Source organism: Festucalex cinctus, chromosome 16, assembly GCF_051991245.1.
Source record: "Festucalex cinctus isolate MCC-2025b chromosome 16, RoL_Fcin_1.0, whole genome shotgun sequence".
NCBI classification, from domain to species: domain Eukaryota; kingdom Metazoa; phylum Chordata; class Actinopteri; order Syngnathiformes; family Syngnathidae; genus Festucalex; species Festucalex cinctus.
In genome coordinates, this window is record NC_135426.1 from 11,979,350 (window position 1) to 11,998,600 (window position 19,251).

The following is a 19,251-nucleotide window of genomic DNA, read 5'->3' on the forward strand; positions in this document are numbered from 1 at the left end:
ATTGCAGAAACATCTATGATATGAAAATAAGCATAAGTGAACTCTGCACGCTTCCCCATAGGTATCGGATGAACCATGTTGCAAAATGGAAACTTTCTTTTTTTTATTATTATTTTTGAAAAAAAAAATGAAAAAAAAAAAGCAACAGGTTACACAGTTAACTTTCAGCGAAATGCAATCCTAACTGAAACTGTACTCACATTCGGGACTCCAAAAAGTAAATAAAAGACTCACATACTTACACACCATTTATAATTTACAAAAAGGAACAGAGTAATTGTTTAGAAAAAAAATGGCGCGAGAGCGAGAAAGAGAGAGAAGAGAGAAAAAAACAAAAGGATTGAAAGCAATTTGTCGAGAGCAAATGTCGGGAAAGTAGAAACAAGACTGTGTGCCTTAAATGTCCCCTTTTTTTGTGTTTTGACTTTTTTTTTGTTTTTGTTTTTTTTGTTTTGTCCTGTGTTTTTTGTTTTGTTTTGTTTTTATAAATTGTGCAAGATATCATACTAAGGCTCTGGTCTTGAAGTGTTTGATGCACTCATCCCACACACACTCATTGCCTGTGGGCAGATAAAACTGTAAAAATAAAATAAAAATAAAAATAATAATAATAATAATAATAATAATAATGATAATAATAATAATAATAATAATAATAATAATAATAATAAAGTGGACATGCACTTCATGTGGTTTAAAAAAGTAATAATAATAATAATAAATAAATTCCCCTTGCATCCAAGGAATGACTTGATAGGAGTGCATCGAATGAACTAAGATGACAAATAGCATTGTAACCATTAAGGCAAGAACACCCGGAGTGGCATCGGTAACAATTGTGATGGTGTTTGGGGTACATGGATATGATGACACATTTATCTTCAAATGTCTTTTTATAAGCACAAGTTTGTTCCCAAAAGCATCTTTTTCAAAGAAACATCCGCATTTTCTAAAAGGTGACAATAAAATAACAATGGCAGACACTATTATGGACATACGGAGAAAACTACAAGAGATCCATTCTAGTTGAAACTTGAAAAAAACCACACTCAGAAAAATCCCCCACCCCCTTTTTTTAAGCCCCACCCCCGACCCCATTGCTCAATGAAAAAAAGTTACCACTTACATGAAAACCATTTTATCCTCTTGTGATGGTGTCATTCCAACATGTTTGCCTTACTTACAGCGATTTTTGTGTGTGTAGTCTGTTGCAAATTAAAGCATTCATCGTTTAGTTTGGAGAAAAAGGAAGGGCGGGTGGGGAAACGTCCAAAAATCTTTACATCTTCTTTTTTGTAGTGCAACTCTGAAAACTGTAAAACATTTCCAGTGATTCCTTGAGAGGTATCATTTCTTTGTCGTATTTTTTCTCTCTCATTTTCTTGTATTTCACACCTCACGGAATAATGCATCTTGAAGAAAAAAAATGAATCCAAAGCGTTTTCATTGTCTGCGTTTTTGCTTCTCTGCACGGGCATGGCCTTCCGCGAAACAACAAGGGGTGAAACACGGAGCCCTGTGGTACTCCATCGGCCTCCTTTTTTTTTTTTTTTTTTAGGGGATACGATCAATCGCCAACAGTGGTTGGCTGCTGGAAAGGAGGGATGAAGAAAGAAAAGCTAGCAGAGAGAGAGAGAGAAAGAGAGAAAGCTGTACAAGAGGAAAAAGCCCAGATGGATGGGGGCCAAAGTGAAGGTAAGGGAGGCGGGGTTAAAAACCCTTCATATAACGCAGTAGGGTTCCCTCGGTAACCTGGATTTTCGGCAGTAGAGGAGCGTGGTGCTGAAGCAGCGCCGCAGCTCCCTGTTGGAGAAGATGCAGATGAACGGGTTGACCCCGGCCTGGGCAAAGCTCATCCACACGGCGGCCGTCAGGTAGCCCGCCGGCACCACGGGCCCCCTGGCGAACACCCGCCAGTAGCACGCCACCAGATAAGGCCCCCAGAGCGCCAGGAAGAAAAAGGTCATGATGTAGAACATCCTACTAATCCTCTTCTCCGTTTTGAACTCGTCCAAGACCAGGAGACGCCGGCGGCCCGCCGCGTTGCTGTTCTGCCGGATGCCCAGCAGAGTGGGCGGAGTCGGGCCCCGCCCGAACCCGGCCAGCCAGTTGGCGGCCGCCTGCCCGCTGGCGCCGGGCCCGTGGAAGGTCCAGTTCTGGCTGACGGCGGGCACGAACTGGACGGGCTTCATTTTTCGCCGGTCGTGGACGAAGAAGATGAGCTTGAGGTAAACCAGCTGCGTGGCCAGCAGGATGAGCGCCAGGAGGAGCATGAAGCCCAGCGAGTCGTTGGCCCGGAAGGAGCGGTGCTGGAAGGTGCACTGGTCCTCCTCCTGGATGAAGGAATACGTGCCCACGTCGAGCACGGGCGGGAAGGCCATGGCCACCGACAGCGTCCACACCATGCAGATGACGGCCAGGCACGTCCAGAAGGTCAGCCGCTTGGTGTAGAAGCGGTGGTGGGCGATGGCCAGGTAGCGCGTGACGCTCACGCAGAAGAGCATGAAGGCCGTGTGGAAACAGGAGAGCACGCCCAGGAAGGCGATCACCTTGCACGTCAGCGTGCCGTAGCTCCACGCTGAGCCATTCTTGACCGAGGTGAAGACGAAGGGGAAGCAGATGGCCGAGCGCAGGATGTCGGAGGCGCACAGGTCCAGCAGGAAGTAGTAAGGCGCCCGGTGCAGGCTCTTGTCTTTGACCAGCAGGATGGAGATCAGGAGGTTCCCCACCACGCCGACGCCGATGATGAAGCCCAGGGAGGTCAGTTTGAGGAAGGTGGCGAGAGGAGAGACATTCTGCAAGATGGTGTGGTCCCCTGCATGGCTATAGTTCGCCATAGATGGAGGAGGGATCATAAAGATAAGCGGGGATAGCTTCAGCCTAGTATCATGATCTGCAGGAGGCGGCGGCGGCGGCGGGGGGAGACGTTAGATCCATTTGGCTGCTGCGGTGGGCTTTGAGGAGCTTTCCGGGCATGTAGGCAACCTCTCCTCTAAGGCATCCTTTGTTCCTTTGTCTCATCACACCTAAAGGAAAGCAAAACGAGGGGAAGAAAAAAAAAATCATCCGCCTATCAGCCAACTCAGCCACTGCAATGTCTCTGTCACATTCTATTCAACTGTCTCACATTCGTTGCATTTAAACAACCACACTGACGCCTCATTGCATTCAACCTTCTCGCACTTGCGAATGCGCAGTGAAGGAAATGTTTCAAAAGCGACGTTTTTTTGTTTTGTTTTTTTTCAACGCAAGAGCGAGCAGGACATTGTAAAGCCCCCTCTGAAAAAAATAAAATAAAACAATAAGGTGCTCTCGATCACACCCTACAGCCTGCACAGCACACACAAGCTGGAGTCCGATTTCATTATCCAAATGCACCTGCACATATTTGACAGCATTTGCATATATATATATATATATATATATATATATATATATATATATATATATATATATATATATATATATATATATATATATATATATATATATATATATATATATATATATATATATAGACGTTCGAGAAAAGCATAATCAGCGCCAACAAAAACACAATAGCACGTCTGTTGTCTCGTAATTTCGTATATATGAAGCAATGTCGCGTTTGTCGAGCGGTGTACTTACGGTTTATTTATATCTTTAATTAAAAAAAAACAGCCTCCTTCGTTTGTCACATGAAGCAGCTGTACTGGACGGTCAAATATCCCAGTGTTTTTGTCACTGTTTAGATAAAACACAACAGCGTCGACGAGACCAGAATCATGTCAAAATCCTCCAGGAACCACAAGAAGAAAAAAAAAAAGAAAAAAAAAGAAAAATTTGGGAAAAAAATGGACGAGGCGATCATGGGCGATTGATCCAAATCGTACCTGTTGGTAAGTGTCCGTTTTCACATCCCCTGGAGAATATTTCGTCGTGTTTTGTCGCAGGTTTAAAAAAAAAAATCCTGATTGTTGCCTGCCCCCCTTTTTTCCACCACGGCGAATATCATACAGTAAACGGGGAGCAGTGCGCATGCGCCCTGCATCCCTATTTGTGATCCAAGACGCGTCCTGTCTCTTGTTGCAGCAGCGGTAGCAGCATGCAGCAGCAGCAGCAGCAGTTCTCATCCACTCAACTGGGCCTCTGCTGCTCTGCACGAGCCACCACTTAAATATAGCCTACATTTACATGACATTGTCATGCACACCGGACACTAACTCTGGCATCAAAACAACACATTTCAGCAGTAGCTATAGCTACCTTTTGAAGTTAGGCTTTAAAATGAAGGCATATCTATCACATATATACATTACACATTTTATTCATAGTCGATATGATAGCAAAAGTAAACACAAATCTTTGGAAACTGGTTTATTTATTTATATACAGTATATCATATAAACAAAAATAATAATAATAATGTCCTGTCATTAGTAACTACTACATTGCGTTTAGGTGGGTAATTTTAAAAATAAACAATATTCATATTTGATTTAAAAAAAATAATAATGTGAATCACCACGTCAACATGTGCACACCTTTAAAATAACAATTTGTCACACTAATTGCGTTTCTTACACTACTTTTATATTTACGTACTGTACAATCAACGAAACCACCATTTGTGGGGTATGCCGATTAAAACGCATGAAACAAATAATAATGAGCACTAAAATTTATTCAAAAAAAACCCTGAGAAATACTGAATATAACATGCAATGTCTTCTTTCATGGAGCTGATGAATAACGTCATTGATCAACTGAGCAAATTAAGACAATACAGCTGATCACAATTTTGCATAAAATGCCAAATATCATCCAATCCTGATAATCATATCTATCTATCTATCTATCTATCTATCTATCTATCTATCTATCTATCTATGACATATTTGGTGATAATGTTGTTAGCATGGACCTTAACAATAAAAGTGGCACACAGCTTGGTCGCAATAGTGCCTAACTGGTTTGAGTCAGGCTGACAAGTTCACTTGAGGTAGAAGGCATCCCATGTACGGTAAATGCATAATTGACAAGCACTTTGCTCACTGTTGTTCTCTCATCCTGGGCAGCGCATGACAAATTCATAGAATTGGTTTTCTCAAGCATGCAGCCGTCATGTCGCAAGCGTGTGGGACAATGTGCTTTTTCTTCGTAGCTTGGCTATGAAATGTGCTCCTGTTGGCGAGGTGATGGCATTTCTAATGGACGCTTTTCATTCTCATTTTATGACACAAGTTCTTCAGGGCAGCATGGTACCCTAGTGCATGTGTGCCTCACAGGTTTGAAATTTGACTTGTGTACGATTTGCTCATTGTACGATCTCTACTTAATTGAAGACAATTGACCATAGGTGTGAATGTGAGTGTGCTTGTTTGCTTCGAAACCAATGCACCACCCAAAGATGCTGCCCCTTTCAAGTTGGCCTCTTGCCTCTGCTTTTATTTTGAAGGATATCGAGCCATGCAACAAAAGCATATCGCTGGGCTAGGCAATAACTTGTGTACATATTCTTCACTGTGGAACGCCTTGGGATCCCGCCGGAGGAGCTGGTTGAAGTGGCTGGGGAGAGGGAAGTCTGGGTTTCCCTTCTGAAGCTGCTGCCCCCGCGACCCGACCCCGGATAAGCGGAAGAAGATGGATGGATGGACATATTCTTCATTTGATTTTTCTCTCTTTTAATGTTTTTTTTCTGTGTTGCTCTCCCCAAATTAAGACGTAAAAAGTAAACAATCACTTCAATGTTTATTTATTTTTCCCCAGTAGCGGTTGCAATGCTTTTATTTTGACAGGACTGGGGATAGCTTCCGTCTCCCGTTTGTCAAGCACTTAGAAATAAAGTTACGAAAATAAAAACAAGTAAACACTGAGCATTTGAGTATTTATATGGAGGCAACGACAGTGTTTGGTCCTTTTTGACAGCAGAGCAACGTGTTATTCTTCCGGACTTTCGCTTCTTCTCCACGGCGTTTCCGGTCATGGCGCACTCTTGTTTATCGGCCACTGTCACCCAAGCTTTATAGCAAAACCACCAAAAAGGAGAGCAGGTACAACATGTATAACGTATACACAGAAATATGTTGGCGAGACAGCAGAAGCGTAGAACAAGTGTCCCTTTCCTCCTCACAGCAGTCTGTTCCTCTTCCGCGCGTACCAGCCCAAGCAGGCGCAGAACCCCACCATGGCGACGACGGTTCCCAGCAGCAGAGCCACCGCGTCGCCGGCATCGAACGCTGCCGCGGGGGGGATCGTATGGAGGAAAGTCAGACAGGTGTACGCCGCCGCAACGCGTGAAAGTTGCTTTTTGGGGGTCATGTTTTGAGCTCTCGAGTTAATTCGCCGTCCGCTTCCGGGTAAGCTTCTGTCAAAGTCATGTGACAGAAGGGTGGGACTTCCGAGAGTGGTCAGCCAATAGCAATGTAGCTTTTCTGTCACAGACATGTACGATTATAAAATGTATTAATATTCATACATGTAATATGGATTATATGTTTATTTACATAATATTGAACTGTGAAAAATAGTAATTCCACCATTTTGTCCATTAACATCACAGATATCTGTAACTCCAATATGAGGTAGCTACAATTTGAGTCTGCCCAGTCATCCAGTTCATCATATCTTTAACTCGCCTCAATTCAACAAGTCACATTTATATATCTTAAGTTATGAAAAGGGAATTGACATTGCAAATATATGTAATTGGAATTATGAGCTGCCAAAACAAATACTGTCTCTGTATCTCAAACAGGTTTTAAGATATCTACAATTCTGATATCCACAGTTTATGATCATATAGAGAGACTAGACTAACCTAAACATCATGTTGAAGATTTCTTTAATTAATTTACAGATATTTCGATGTGTTGTTTTCGACTAGTCACAATTATATTACAGATAACATGAATGCAAATTCCAAATATCCCAAATGTAATTACTAGGCCTGGCTGATTAATCAGCCGATATTATCTCTGTTAAAACCATCAAAGAGCAACCAATTATTTGTTTTTTTTTAAAGACAACTTGCCAAAAAATAACAACAACAACAACAACAACAACAACAACAACAACAACAACAACAATAATAATAATAATAATAATAATAAGAATAATAATAATAAATAAATATATATATATATATAATTTATTTATTTTTCCCTTAAGTTCAACAAAAATTAAAGGACATAGTTTTTTTTGGGAAAAATAGTCAAATGGGCTTCCTGCAATAATTCATGTAGGCTATTTATTGCTCTAAGTGATAAGGGAAAAAAACATTTATTTTATTCAATCTGTTTTTTTGTTGTTGTTTTTTTAAACATTAATTGGTCATTTAATTGGTTATCAGAATTTTATTATGCTAACTATTGGAATTGGACTCAAAATATATATTATATTGGTCAGACCTTTGAACTTCTGACTTTCCAGAAATATGTTATCTACATCATTCGTCAAAAAACACATTTTAAATGTTAAAATCACTTTTTATTCCAAAATACATCGCAAACCTGCACACATGACGCAGTGTAACGATGTATTCATGCCAGAGGCAGGGAGACGGTGAGTCTTGAAGGTGCACGCTTGACAAGCACGCACGAGTGTCATGATGGCTGATTCTTTCAATGCTAATCAATTCATTTTTTAATTTGGAATTTGAAGACGATTCCACACAGTGACTCATCGGTGTGTGAAGTTGTTGTGTTGCACATCAGAGTAGTAAACGTCCATCTGGGTGTGTTTACTTCAAGAGCAACTATGTTGTCATTAAATCCCCCACCCCCCTACCTCACCCCCCCAATTTAATGAGGGCGTCTGCTGGGACTGTAACCCTGAGCAGAGCAATAATGTGCAGCTGTTGTCTACCTGCCATTTCATGAGAAGCCGTCAATTACCTTGCATGACAACAATGTCTTTCTATTTTTAATGATTAGCATATGTGGGCATACCTCCATTCATCACAAAATTAATGCACCTGTCTGTGCAAGGCATTCAAAATGTGATGGTTCAGCCACTTTTTTGGGGGGCGTTCCATTTCATTTGGGCGGTGTCGCTCTCAAAGTGGAGCGTTTCCAAAATTGATGCGCGGCCGTGGAATCGATCTAAACGAGCGTTTACTCAAGGTGATCAAGTTTTCTTCGGATGCGTGCCGATGTGAACCCTGCATCAAATTTAGCTGACAGCAAAGTGCATGGCAGTGACTCACGCCCATGTGTGTGTGCTCGCGCAATATATGCAAGGAGGATTGATAGCTCATCACATTTCATTTCATAGTGTAAATGTCACCCCTCTGCCTTTCTATGATGAACACAATCATGTGGATGCTTCATCATCTGCGCTGTGCACATAAGATGGCAGCAAAAAAAAAAAAAAACCAGAAAGCATTTGCATTTTTACTGATATGAGGCGAGATGCTGTTTTCATTGTTTCCGTATGTATGCTTGAGTTGCTGTTGTATTATCAGGTGTATACTATATTATGCTTCCTTAAATATGAAAAGATAGACGTTAACCTCATTGGTGGAGGTAAAAGCCTGAGTGCCACCTGTGCTGTAATTTAAAGTGCTTTTCCATTAGCATGCTATTCATCCTTTTTATTTAGCCTGTCAATCGTATAAGAAGGCGTATGTGGAAACTGTAGAGAAGAATTACAGTGAAACATTTCAATAGGGGAACACAAAATGGATATGGATTGTTATCGTTACTTTAAGTGCTCTATTGCATGTAGTAAAACTGTTCCGAATCATGCGCCCTGGTGCAAAATGGTATCTTGAGAAGTATCAAGTAACATTGCTGATGTAAACAACCTATTAAGCGACTATCTGGGCCATTTTTTTTTTTTTTTTTTTGGCTCATTCACTTCTGTCTGCTCTCGAGCTTCCACAGAATCATCAAAGAGAAGCCATTCAAATTGGGACGATGCCAGTTAGTGCATCCGAGTGCAAGAATAATAATAAGTAGAATATGCACTTTTCTCTGTGCAGTCTCTGAGGCCAAAGACTGCTCCGAGACGTCAGTTCCATTTACTTATGAAGTTGTACCAGTGCATTCTCTGCAATTGAGCCGTCAGCTGCTGCCAGTCAGGGGAAATTAACGAGGCCGCTGATTGCACTGTTGGTAATTACAGATTGCAGCAGGAGGTGCTCTGTCAAGCCTTGGAGATATTTTCCAGACTGCGTCCGTTCTTTCTCCCCCTTAGCCAGGTCAAGGAATTCTCCGCAGAGGACTTTCTCTCTGCTGACCACACAGTGGCTACAGATAAGAATTACCTCTTGCAAAATATTCTTACATTGTCCCGGGATTTGGGTAAAACCATCGCAAGCGGAAGCCAGCTGACCAATCTTACATACCAATGAGCCGGCATCTTTGAGCGGCATCCAAGCCAATCAATCTACTTTAGAGGAAATAGGGAAAAGAGCCAAGTCCCCTGTTCTCCTAGCATGCATAAAAACACAACTGATCTTCTTTATGATATAAAAATCTATTCCCTGATGTAGAACGCAGAACGGTGAGTTCACATTTGAAGTGACAGTTGGCCTTAGTTGTTGGATAAGCGTTTCAGAAAATGGATGGATGGTTTACGCTAGTTAGTGTTCGAGGGGAATAGTGTAAGAGTTCTGGGTAATCATAGTTTGAGCCTTTTTTTTTAAACCCTCCACTGTCCATAGTGGTTTTCTTTCCTAATCCAAAATCTTGGGGGCACTATAAGTGGCGAATCGATCGTCTTTACCGATTAGTTTTACTGTTAGTTGTTGTGTTTGATCTTTCTTGGATGGGTTGTGCCTCTTTAATCAAATCTCATTGCTTTGTACTTGTGTACGGTATCCGCATTGACTATAAGATAAATTCCATTCTATCCATGTCTCCCTCCACCAACACGCCTGATTTGATAACAGAATCATTATCAGGCAGGACAGCGGCTCTCGAAGACCAAGCTTGCCTACTCCTGATCTCGGGCCTGTATGTCAAATAGTCCTTAGATAGAGGAATGTGGGTTTGATGTATTTGAACCTCAACATTCAACCAAACCCAAACCTAAAATCCATTGTAAGTCGGAGAATTGTCACGATTATGTGGCATGATATATTGACACAAGGGCTTGCATAGGTCCCAAACTGTGGCTCTCGAGGGCCGCATGATTTATGTTGCATGTTTTAGGTGTTTCTCTCTTCTAACACACTTGCTTTAAATAATCAGCCAATCCACAAGCGCTGCAGGAGCCTGATAATGATCCTGGTCATTTGAATCAGGTGTGTTGTAGGAGGGAAACATCTAGAATATGCAGGACCTATGGCCTGGTTACAGGTTCACGGTTCAGCAACCTTCATCAACTAATTCCAAATCCATGTCAAATCGGACGAGAATTTTCCCCAGGAAGAAATGTCATCCCTGGTTCTAATGGGAGCCTTAGCCTTATATAAAAAGCAGTCCATTTACCATTTAACCTGAACCCAAAATATCAACCAATCCCAACCTCAAATCTTGAGAAGTGATTGTTGTCCTCAAGTGTTGGATTGGCCGAACCAACCTTCTTCTGAGTCACAACCTCATTTCCATGGACTTGGGCCGAAGATCTTTCACCCTTGGGTCTTGACCTCAGTGTTGGGCCAACTGTTAACCAATCATCAAACCCAAATCCATGGGCGATATGGGGAGGACGTTTTGCTCAAGAGTTGTGAGTCGTGACCGAAAGAACAAGATCCCGGATACAAGTGGTCGAAATGCGTTTCCACCGCAGGGTGAATATGAGCAAATGTTACACTTCAGAATTCAGTCAATAAATACAAGGGGAACCGGTTCTGTTGGCAGCCATACAAAAAGATGAGAATTGTGGCGATGTCTCAATATTTATGACCCCGACTGCAATTATATAAATGTACACAACAGTCTGAAGTACACTTGCAATCCATGTAATGGTTGTCAACCTTGTTCCTAACAAGTCGTGACAGTAGACAAAGCTGACTGCTGCAACCGTGGCGCTCTTTCCTGGAAAAAAAAAAAAAAAAAAAATGCCATTGGCTGAGGGTCACTGCTTTTGCTTTAAAAAGTCTCACTCAAAGATTACATAATCGTCGGACGCGCAGTCGTCTGGGTGTGCGTGCTAATGCTCTCGCTTGGGGATGTGTGGACATTTTTGGGTCTGGCTCAAGATGCTGCATAAGGTTTCCAAAGATGTCAGGGGGTTTAACATAATCCCAACAACAACAGCAGCAGCAGGGGTTTAGCAAATTTCTATACAATACAACGGGATGAAATCATGTCTCTTACCTCTCTTTGCGTGTGGTTTGTTGCCTTTACTATCGTGATTTTTGCAGTCCAGGCATTTATTAGGGATAATAATTTACTACGCTTTTAAAAGGATACTTGACTCATTTAAGAAAGAGTTTCATATTTTGTCTAGAATGAATTTGATAACTTCATTACTTTTAAGGTACAATTAATACCTTTAAAGACCCAGTGTGTAGTCCATAGCGACATCTAGTGGTCAAAGAATAGTATTAGAAGCACACAGTAGCACGCACACTACGGTGGCTCAGAGAGACCACATTTCACAAGCCTCCCACCAATTCTTATTTTGCGTGAGCAGACAAAATCTCGGCGAGCAACCGCGACTTGGCAGCTGTTATAAAGCCCGGTGAGCAATGCCGAAAGACTGAGCGAACTGGAATTAGCCGGAGCAGCTAACAAGAGCGGCTAGCGTGAGTCAGAGGCCTATTCACTAAAGATTTGCGTCGACTTTGCACTCCGCTAACCAGTAAAAATGGAGCAATCCGGGAGCGCCTAATTCACTAAACACGGGCAGATGGGGAAATCCGTCACTCAGTGCGCTGCCAAACAGGTTGCGCCACGGTGCGCCGGTGTTATTTGCGCATTTGACGCAAAATATGTCCACCCCAATGCAAATGAGACTCATTGATGTGCAGCGTCTAATTCACTAATGCCAGCGCAAATAGCCACACGGAGTTTGCATGACGCAAATAACGTTTTTGGAACGCATGTATAAACCTGCCGCAACCTCGATCCCGGGATCATGACAGCAGTGCTCTCTGGTTGTTCACAGAGAGAGGAGAGAGTGGAGAGAGAGAGAGAGAGAGAGAGAGAGAGAGAGAGAGAGAGAGAGAGAGAGAGAGAGAGGGAAGGGGGCATTTCTCAATGTTGGTTTAGGACACATAACGTAACCCGGGCTGATCGACAATGGCGGGGAGGCATTTTACAATCATTTTTATGTGCCAGATGCATACTCTACGCCCACGCCAACCTCTGAAAATATATTTTTTAAAAACGATCACACCAATAATTTGTAATTTATGAATGAATGACGTCGTTGTCGTCCTCTCTGCTCTGTACAGCTTAATGGCGCTATAAACGCTTACTCTCGGTCCAACCTTGCTTTCTTATGTCATCTTTCTCGCAACTGTTGCTTTAACAGCAATGTACTTGGTGCAAATCCATTGCCATGTGTGGTAAATGAGGTACAAATTTACTCCAAGTTGCTAGTTTTGTGGGCGTGTTTGCGCCTGTATATAATTAGAGCAATATCCTTAGTGAATAGGTGGGTAACTGGGTGCAGACTGCGGGTGCAGTTGTGGGGCAATATTTCGCGCTATTACCAGACGCAGCACATTCTTAGTGAATATACCCCTCAGTTTTTAATATGAATTATTAGTCCATCACTAGATGGCGCTAGCGATCACTGAATGTCCCTTTGACCACATATTTTGAAAACTGAAAACGTCATCACAGGTGCTCGGAGCTAACAACCATCATGGCTCACTTGTTTCTTGAGTTTGGTCATGTGACTTTCATAAACATTGGTCGTTACCTGAACCCTATGCACACATGATGTCATTTTCAGTTAGCAAATGCCAAAATGTTTTTTTTTTTTTATATAAGTTATTAATTATACATGCAAAATAATGAAATTATCAAATTAATTCTATTTTCTTTTCAACTGGTGTGGTGTTGGAATGTTTTTTTTTTTTTTTTTTTTGTTTAATGATGGCACTGGAAATGATTGCTATTACTCGGCGGAAAATTGCTCTAAGCTCAATTAATACCGGAGCACGTAGCAGATTTGTAATTGGAAAAGCTGTGGTGAGAATTGAATAGAAAGGGAAGCAAAGTTAGTAAAACTCAGCCGAGCTTCATTGAGTTAGTGTGGGAAAGCAGCCTTAGCTGGTTTGGTTGTCAGACAGCGTGAATGCACACAACCTTGGGATGTTTGTGTAAAATCGCCATCTTTTATTATTTCACAAATAAGACAATATGTATTTCCGTTTTTCAGCTCGCATGCCAAGTTACGCGGAGAACGTTGTTCACCAACAGCTGTTGACCCCCACCGCTCCCTTCCTTGCCTCCCCCATCCACCCACTCCCATCTGACCTGAGAGACTTGTGATGGCCGCCGGCGCTCGGGCAGTGTCAGCACACACACACACACTAGCATGTTTTGCTTTTTCTATTCCCAGCGTGAGGGGAGATATCAGCCTGCCTGAATGTTACTGAGACCCAGAGGACGACATGCACACACTCACACACACATAGCCGTAGCCAATGGAGGAGGACTCAACCTTGAAAACCCCCACCACCCCCCTGGGGGGTTTCCCTAAATGGCCTGTTCATTCACTCATTGCTTTCTCTGTGTGTGGGGCATTTGTTGGTGAGCCATTTATTCTGCCATGTTGACCATTCGTGATGGCGGTGAGTGAGTTCAGGCTTTGTGTTGAGCTGTTTGTCCTTGTGGTCATTATTGATAATCCCTGCCATTCCCTGACTAACCAATGAAAAAGAGAACACGCACCAAATTAATAACTTAATGTTACTGCAGTCTTATAAAGGAGTCATGAAAAATAAATTCACTTGTCACCAAGCGTTACAAGGTAGCTAATTTTTCAGTTTTTGGCACCCTTCCATTGGGTTACTACTGCAGTGTTGTGCTACCTTAAGTGCCTTGTCAATAAACCAATATGGGCACGGATAGAACAGGACTGCAAATAGAACAATTGGGTCCATTTAATTGTGTTTTACGTCAACTCAATGCAGCCAGGTGCATAAATATTGGGACAATAGCTAAAAACAAACGTGTAGAATGTCGCACCGGCCAATCAGCTGAAATTATTGTACAGAATGTCCCGCCTTTTTCCGATGAAATTACTGTAGCGGTACCAGATGGATATGTAATATCCATACGGCTATTGCCAGGTTAGCACAACATATAGTAGACTTAGGTGAGACTGGGGCTAGTTGTATCACTTTTTAGACTTTGATATATTTCTTAGAATCAATACATCATATATAAACACAATATATAGCAAATAAAAAAACAAAGTCTTGGGTATATTTTTCGTATTCATGTCATTTTTGTAGTTTGTGTCAGTGCAGAGTTATAAGCCATGAAATAGAGGGAGTGAACATGTGACGTTACCCTGCCAATGGGTAAGTTGTCACACTATATGGGGTAAGATGTCACGTTGGATTTTGCAACCAAGGAAAACAATTATCCTTGTTCTCCTGTTTTGTTTTGTTTTTGTTTTTACAGCCAGATAAATTGTTTATCATTGATCTTGACAATTTACTATAGTCATTGAGCAAACTTTAACATAAAATATTATGAAATAAATTCAAGTCCTTAGGAACTGTTGGCATGTAGGTCATAGCTCTCAGCCTCAAATGTCTGTTTTGCTTCCCTTAAAGTGGAAATTTGAGATTAAATTTAATTTAAAAATTTTTTAAAGCATTTAATTTAATGGATGGGTTTTTCATGATGAAATGTAAACCAGTCCTGACATGTGGACATTCTGTAGTTACAACAACTGGAAAATCCATTTTTATAAATGAAACAAAACTATAGCAAACTAATTTCCTCACTCTTCAGACTCATCATCTGAAGAACAATTCTGGCATACGTAAACAGAGTTGCCAAAGGTGCATTTTTAATTGGCCCATTCTTTGCATATGTGACAACAAACCCCCAAATGGCTGAGACAACTTGCCCCAAACGACCATGCTGGCTTATACTTGCACTAGTTTAAAGTTAGCTTAAAACAGAGCAGTGACTGAGGCATGACAAGATGCCTGAATCTCTCCTCTAACGAGTCCACAAAATTTTCTGCTAGAATTTGTCTATGTACGACGCCTGTTTCAAAATATATGAAGATGACAAAATGTACTTTTGGTTGTGTAAAACAGATAACTAGCACTCAGCTCATAATGTGATTTTCTCTTCTCAGACAGTACTAAGGGGCTGTCCCTTAGCATTTATAGGAATAAAATTAGTATTCCACTTTTTTGTTGCGCCCTCTGGTGGAGAAGAAAATTGCAATGTGACAACTTACCCGTGATACAACTAGCCCCGGTCTCCCCTACTTTATTTATCGAGATCGATAAAAGCAGAAAGTGTGAACAACTTATTGGGATTTTATGCATGTATCTAGGATATAAACGGCAGTACAATGGATCAACTTAAGTGATGCTGAACATGAGAATGACCCCGACCCAAACCTCGCTTCACCTCTTATAAACTCTTTTGGCACGGGTTCATCTCAGAAAGTCATGCGAGGTTATCACCGGCGAGGTACAATCCCAGCCGTAATGAGGCTGAATAAGAAGGGGCGGCGTGCTTAAGCTGAACCCTCATTTGGCGGCAAACCAGCTCCGACTCCCACATTTGCTGCTTCTTAAGAAGCTTGTTTGACAATCCTCGCTTTAAGTAGGACATCTGATCAAGAAAATGGAACGCTCCCCACTGGATGATATAGATAGGTGGATTTTTAAAAAAATTTGTATTCTTTCCACGTCCTGCGAGCGTTTTCTTTTTTCACGTTGATGTTGAGCCAACTCCTGCTTCAGGTGTATCGGACCGTGGCGGGATGTGATACGCTCTCACTCTCTGTGTTGCCGGCTAGCTTCTGTCCTTGGCTCAACCTGCCCCCAAAACGAGTATACATTTGCATGCATTAGCGCTCTCCCGTGGCTCACCCGTTACCCGCCGCGCCGTCGAGCCTGATTAATGATCTGAGCGCACCACTTGGCGTGGCAGCCGAGTGGGCCGCCTGCCTGCGCTAACATCAAGGTAAAAATCTCAATTTTGGCTCTGACTGAAAGGGGGAGAAATGCAATGGGTGAAGTAAAAAATGGATAAGAAATCACATTAGCGTGCCGTATATTGTTGATAAATGACACGTCTGGAAAGCCGTTTTAGGTTGTGTTCGAAATACCTTGATATGCAGTGCAAGGTCGAAGTACTAGTATACTCTTTGTCCACTATATAGTGGAATGATTATAGAATCAGTTTCTTATTAGTAATGTTTTTTTTTCTACTACTAGCACCATCTTTGTCCTAATACAGTGGTTCATAACCTGGGTTCCAGGGAATTTGGTGCACTCAGTAGTCGAGTTGTGACTGTTGTGATGGTACGTCGTGTGATTTCTTTCTAGCTGCAGGCTGCAAAATGCAAGCTGCATGGGATCGTTTTTTTCAGTGGCATATACTGATCACACACATATCAGAATCGGTGGCTGATTCGGTGGCAACATTATTACTATTAGTAAACTACTGCACATACTAGTAACACTAGGCCCATCTAATAGGCATGTGTCATGCAATTTTATTTGAGGATTGCTATAAATGAAATGGACAGCATCTATCAATAGAAAGACTAATTGATATATTTTGGTATAAAAATGGCATGCATTAGAGTCATGCAGCGTGTAACATATTATCATGCCAGTACACATAATACATTACACAGCATTGAGCACCATTCTGTATGTAAACATGTTCCTATTCACATATACAGGGTCAGACAAAATGATCTGACATATTTGTAGGTTTAATAAAAGACAAATAAAGTAAAGTTGTTTCTGTATAGTGCCATTATTTTTTGGCCGGCCCATTGATTTTCGTTTCAGATCCAGTAGCTCTGAATCTGATCGTGTTACGAGCTGGTACGGGATCATGTTTACCAAATTTGAAGTGCAAACGGAACGCTCGTTGTGTTGCACATACAGATTCGTTTGTTTTGATAAACGTTTCCACAATGAAAGCGCAATGTTCACCTGTCCAATTCATGGCATCAACTGAAAAAGAAACAAAAAATAATGCCACTATACAGAAACAAAACAAAAAGGCATGATCCGTACTTTTCAAAAACAAAAACACTTTTTTTGTTTCTTTACTTTATTTGTCTTTTATTAAACCTACAAATGTGTCAGATGATTTTGCCTGACCCTGTATGAAGACGAATGAATAATGATGTATGCTAATGCCGGACTAGATGTTCGAATGCGTGCACATTACAACACGCGTGCATCGACGCACACACGCTTGCAGGTACTGATAATGAATGGACATCTTCCACACGAATGGTCGCTCCATCACGTCCTCGCATGCAGGCAGGAGTCGCCTCAGGCCTGTCACGATTGGCATATGTTTGCACAACGTTTGCTTTGATTGATCTCTTGTTGCCATTAGACGGAGCAGAAATTCAGAACCAAGGACAGAGACAAGCAGATGTAAGACTGGCAAATGGGCTGCATTTTTTTTTAAATTTCATCATCTTAATTGATCGAAGAAATGGGAATGAAGAATTTTGAAAAATAATGAAAGTGCCTATCTAGACTGTATAATTAAATTAAATATACAATACTATATTAATATTAGGGGAGTAACAGAATCCCATTTGAAATTGGAAAATCATTTGTTTTAAAGATGTGAATTCAACGAATCGACCCTAATCAAATCAGGGGCTGGCGATATTTAAAAAAAGATCACAATATTTAAAAAAAAAAAAAAAAAAAAGCTCATACTAAAAAAAGCACAATATTAGAACAATACTTTTGTACATAACAGCAATGCATATAAACCACCTACAATCTCTAATAACAATATTGAGGCACTTACTTGCTAATGCAAGCACACATTGATCGCTTCACAAGTAAATTAGGTTCCCCTTCATCTGACAATTAGCATAGATTTTAAACATAGAAGGCCAAAACATCCCTAATGAAAATGAAATTGCACTAATAAATTAGCCACTAGAGGGTGCTAGAACTGCACAAATGGAACTCAACCTGACTTTTTTTAACAGATGTGTTCCTTTTAAATATTGTGAACTTTGATGACGACGATATTGTGGCCGTTTTAATATCACAATATCAATCACGATATTGCCCTTATCGTTACATCCCTAGTATTTATTATTATTATTATTTGTTTGCCACTCACTGGCCTATCAAATTATAGCTCAAATGCTTTGACAAAACAGTTGCCTTGGCATGGCGGGTGCAGCTGGAGAGCAGGTGGAGGGAGGGGGTGCGGGGTGTTGGGTGGCATCAGTCCAACAGTGCAGTCTGACATCACACGGCGTAACTCACTTGAATGACATATAAAGGACCTTTTCAGCACAATCTGTAATCCACACTGCTCCACATTTGTACCAAAAACTGCATCGTTTTTATTATTATTATTCAGCTACTGTTTCTTCAATGATTGGCTATTTTCTTTTCCTGGCTGTGTGGCAAATGCTAACAAATTGATCCACACTGGCGCTCATTAACCATTTGACATTTATGTTTGAGAATGAGGAGGAAGGAAGGTTTGGGGTAGCCGTGCATACCCCTGGAATGCGCCGGGCGCTGCGTGCAAAGCCATTGGCTGGCCGTTCTCTTGCTGAGGATTTCATCATCTGCTGCGCGGAAGACACCTCGCATGTTCTTTCTCTCAAATGGAATCCCCATCCCCCCTCCTTCTCTCGCTCCCTCACCCCCTCCACGCATTTCTGAAATGAGGGCATACAGAAAGAAAGAGGAGGGAGGGACAGATTTGGGATATTAATATATTTAATTTTGTCTGTGTGGTGAAAGTAAATGGGAGTCTCAGCTTATTTCTCCCCTGTGTTTACATGTGCAAGCTTGTGAGCACTTGTCCTCTATTCCAACTGGCACATTTGCTGCCTGGACTGATTTGAACCCACTCAAATAAGTCAAGGTTGTACATGTGCCATCCATTAAATGAGATGTTTCACTTATTTCTGTACCTCTCCAAAAATAAAGAAAAACCGGACTCACTGTGCTCCCAAGTTATATTGGGGCGGCATGGCTCAGTGGTAGAGTGGTCATCTCCCATCCGTGAGGTCATGGGTTCATCACCCTTGGTGACCATGTCAAAGTGTGCTTGAGACAGTGAACCCTGATTTGCTCCCAGTGGCGGCGCCCTGCATGGCAGCAGTTGGCCATTGGTGTGTGAATGTGGTGGGTGAATGTGAGGCATTGTA

The 19,251-nt window shown here is 41.6% G+C and overlaps 2 protein-coding genes across 3 annotated transcripts; both read right to left on the reverse strand.

Annotated features, from left to right (window-relative positions):
• Positions 1-1,105: 1,105 nt before the first annotated feature.
• Positions 1,106-4,069, reverse strand: gpr85 (G protein-coupled receptor 85). Of its 2 annotated transcripts, none has more exons than XM_077501256.1 (2): positions 3,873-4,069; positions 1,106-3,026 (listed from the first exon to the last, which is right to left on the reverse strand). In XM_077501256.1, the coding sequence occupies exon 2, from the start codon at positions 2,853-2,855 to the stop codon at positions 1,722-1,724; it is 1,134 nt and encodes a 377-aa protein (XP_077357382.1). In that variant the 5' UTR covers positions 2,856-3,026; positions 3,873-4,069; the 3' UTR covers positions 1,106-1,721. The 2 variants fall into 2 exon arrangements, with proteins under 2 accessions (XP_077357382.1, XP_077357381.1); XM_077501255.1 differs by having other exon boundaries at positions 3,628-4,068.
• A 1,649-nt stretch (positions 4,070-5,718) lies between these two features.
• Positions 5,719-6,369, reverse strand: LOC144003758 (small integral membrane protein 30). Its single transcript, XM_077500304.1, has one exon. It carries the CDS (start codon positions 6,298-6,300, stop codon positions 6,109-6,111), a length of 192 nt encoding a protein of 63 aa, XP_077356430.1. The 5' UTR covers positions 6,301-6,369; the 3' UTR covers positions 5,719-6,108.
• Positions 6,370-19,251: the final 12,882 nt, after the last annotated feature.

What these genes read in the sequence shown, in the direction of transcription:
- LOC144003758 (XM_077500304.1), bottom strand. Translation starts at nt 6,300, where the DNA reads ATGACCCCCAAAAAGCAACTTTCACGCGTTGCGGCGGCGTACACCTGT.
- gpr85 (XM_077501256.1), bottom strand. Translation starts at nt 2,855, where the DNA reads ATGATCCCTCCTCCATCTATGGCGAACTATAGCCATGCAGGGGACCAC.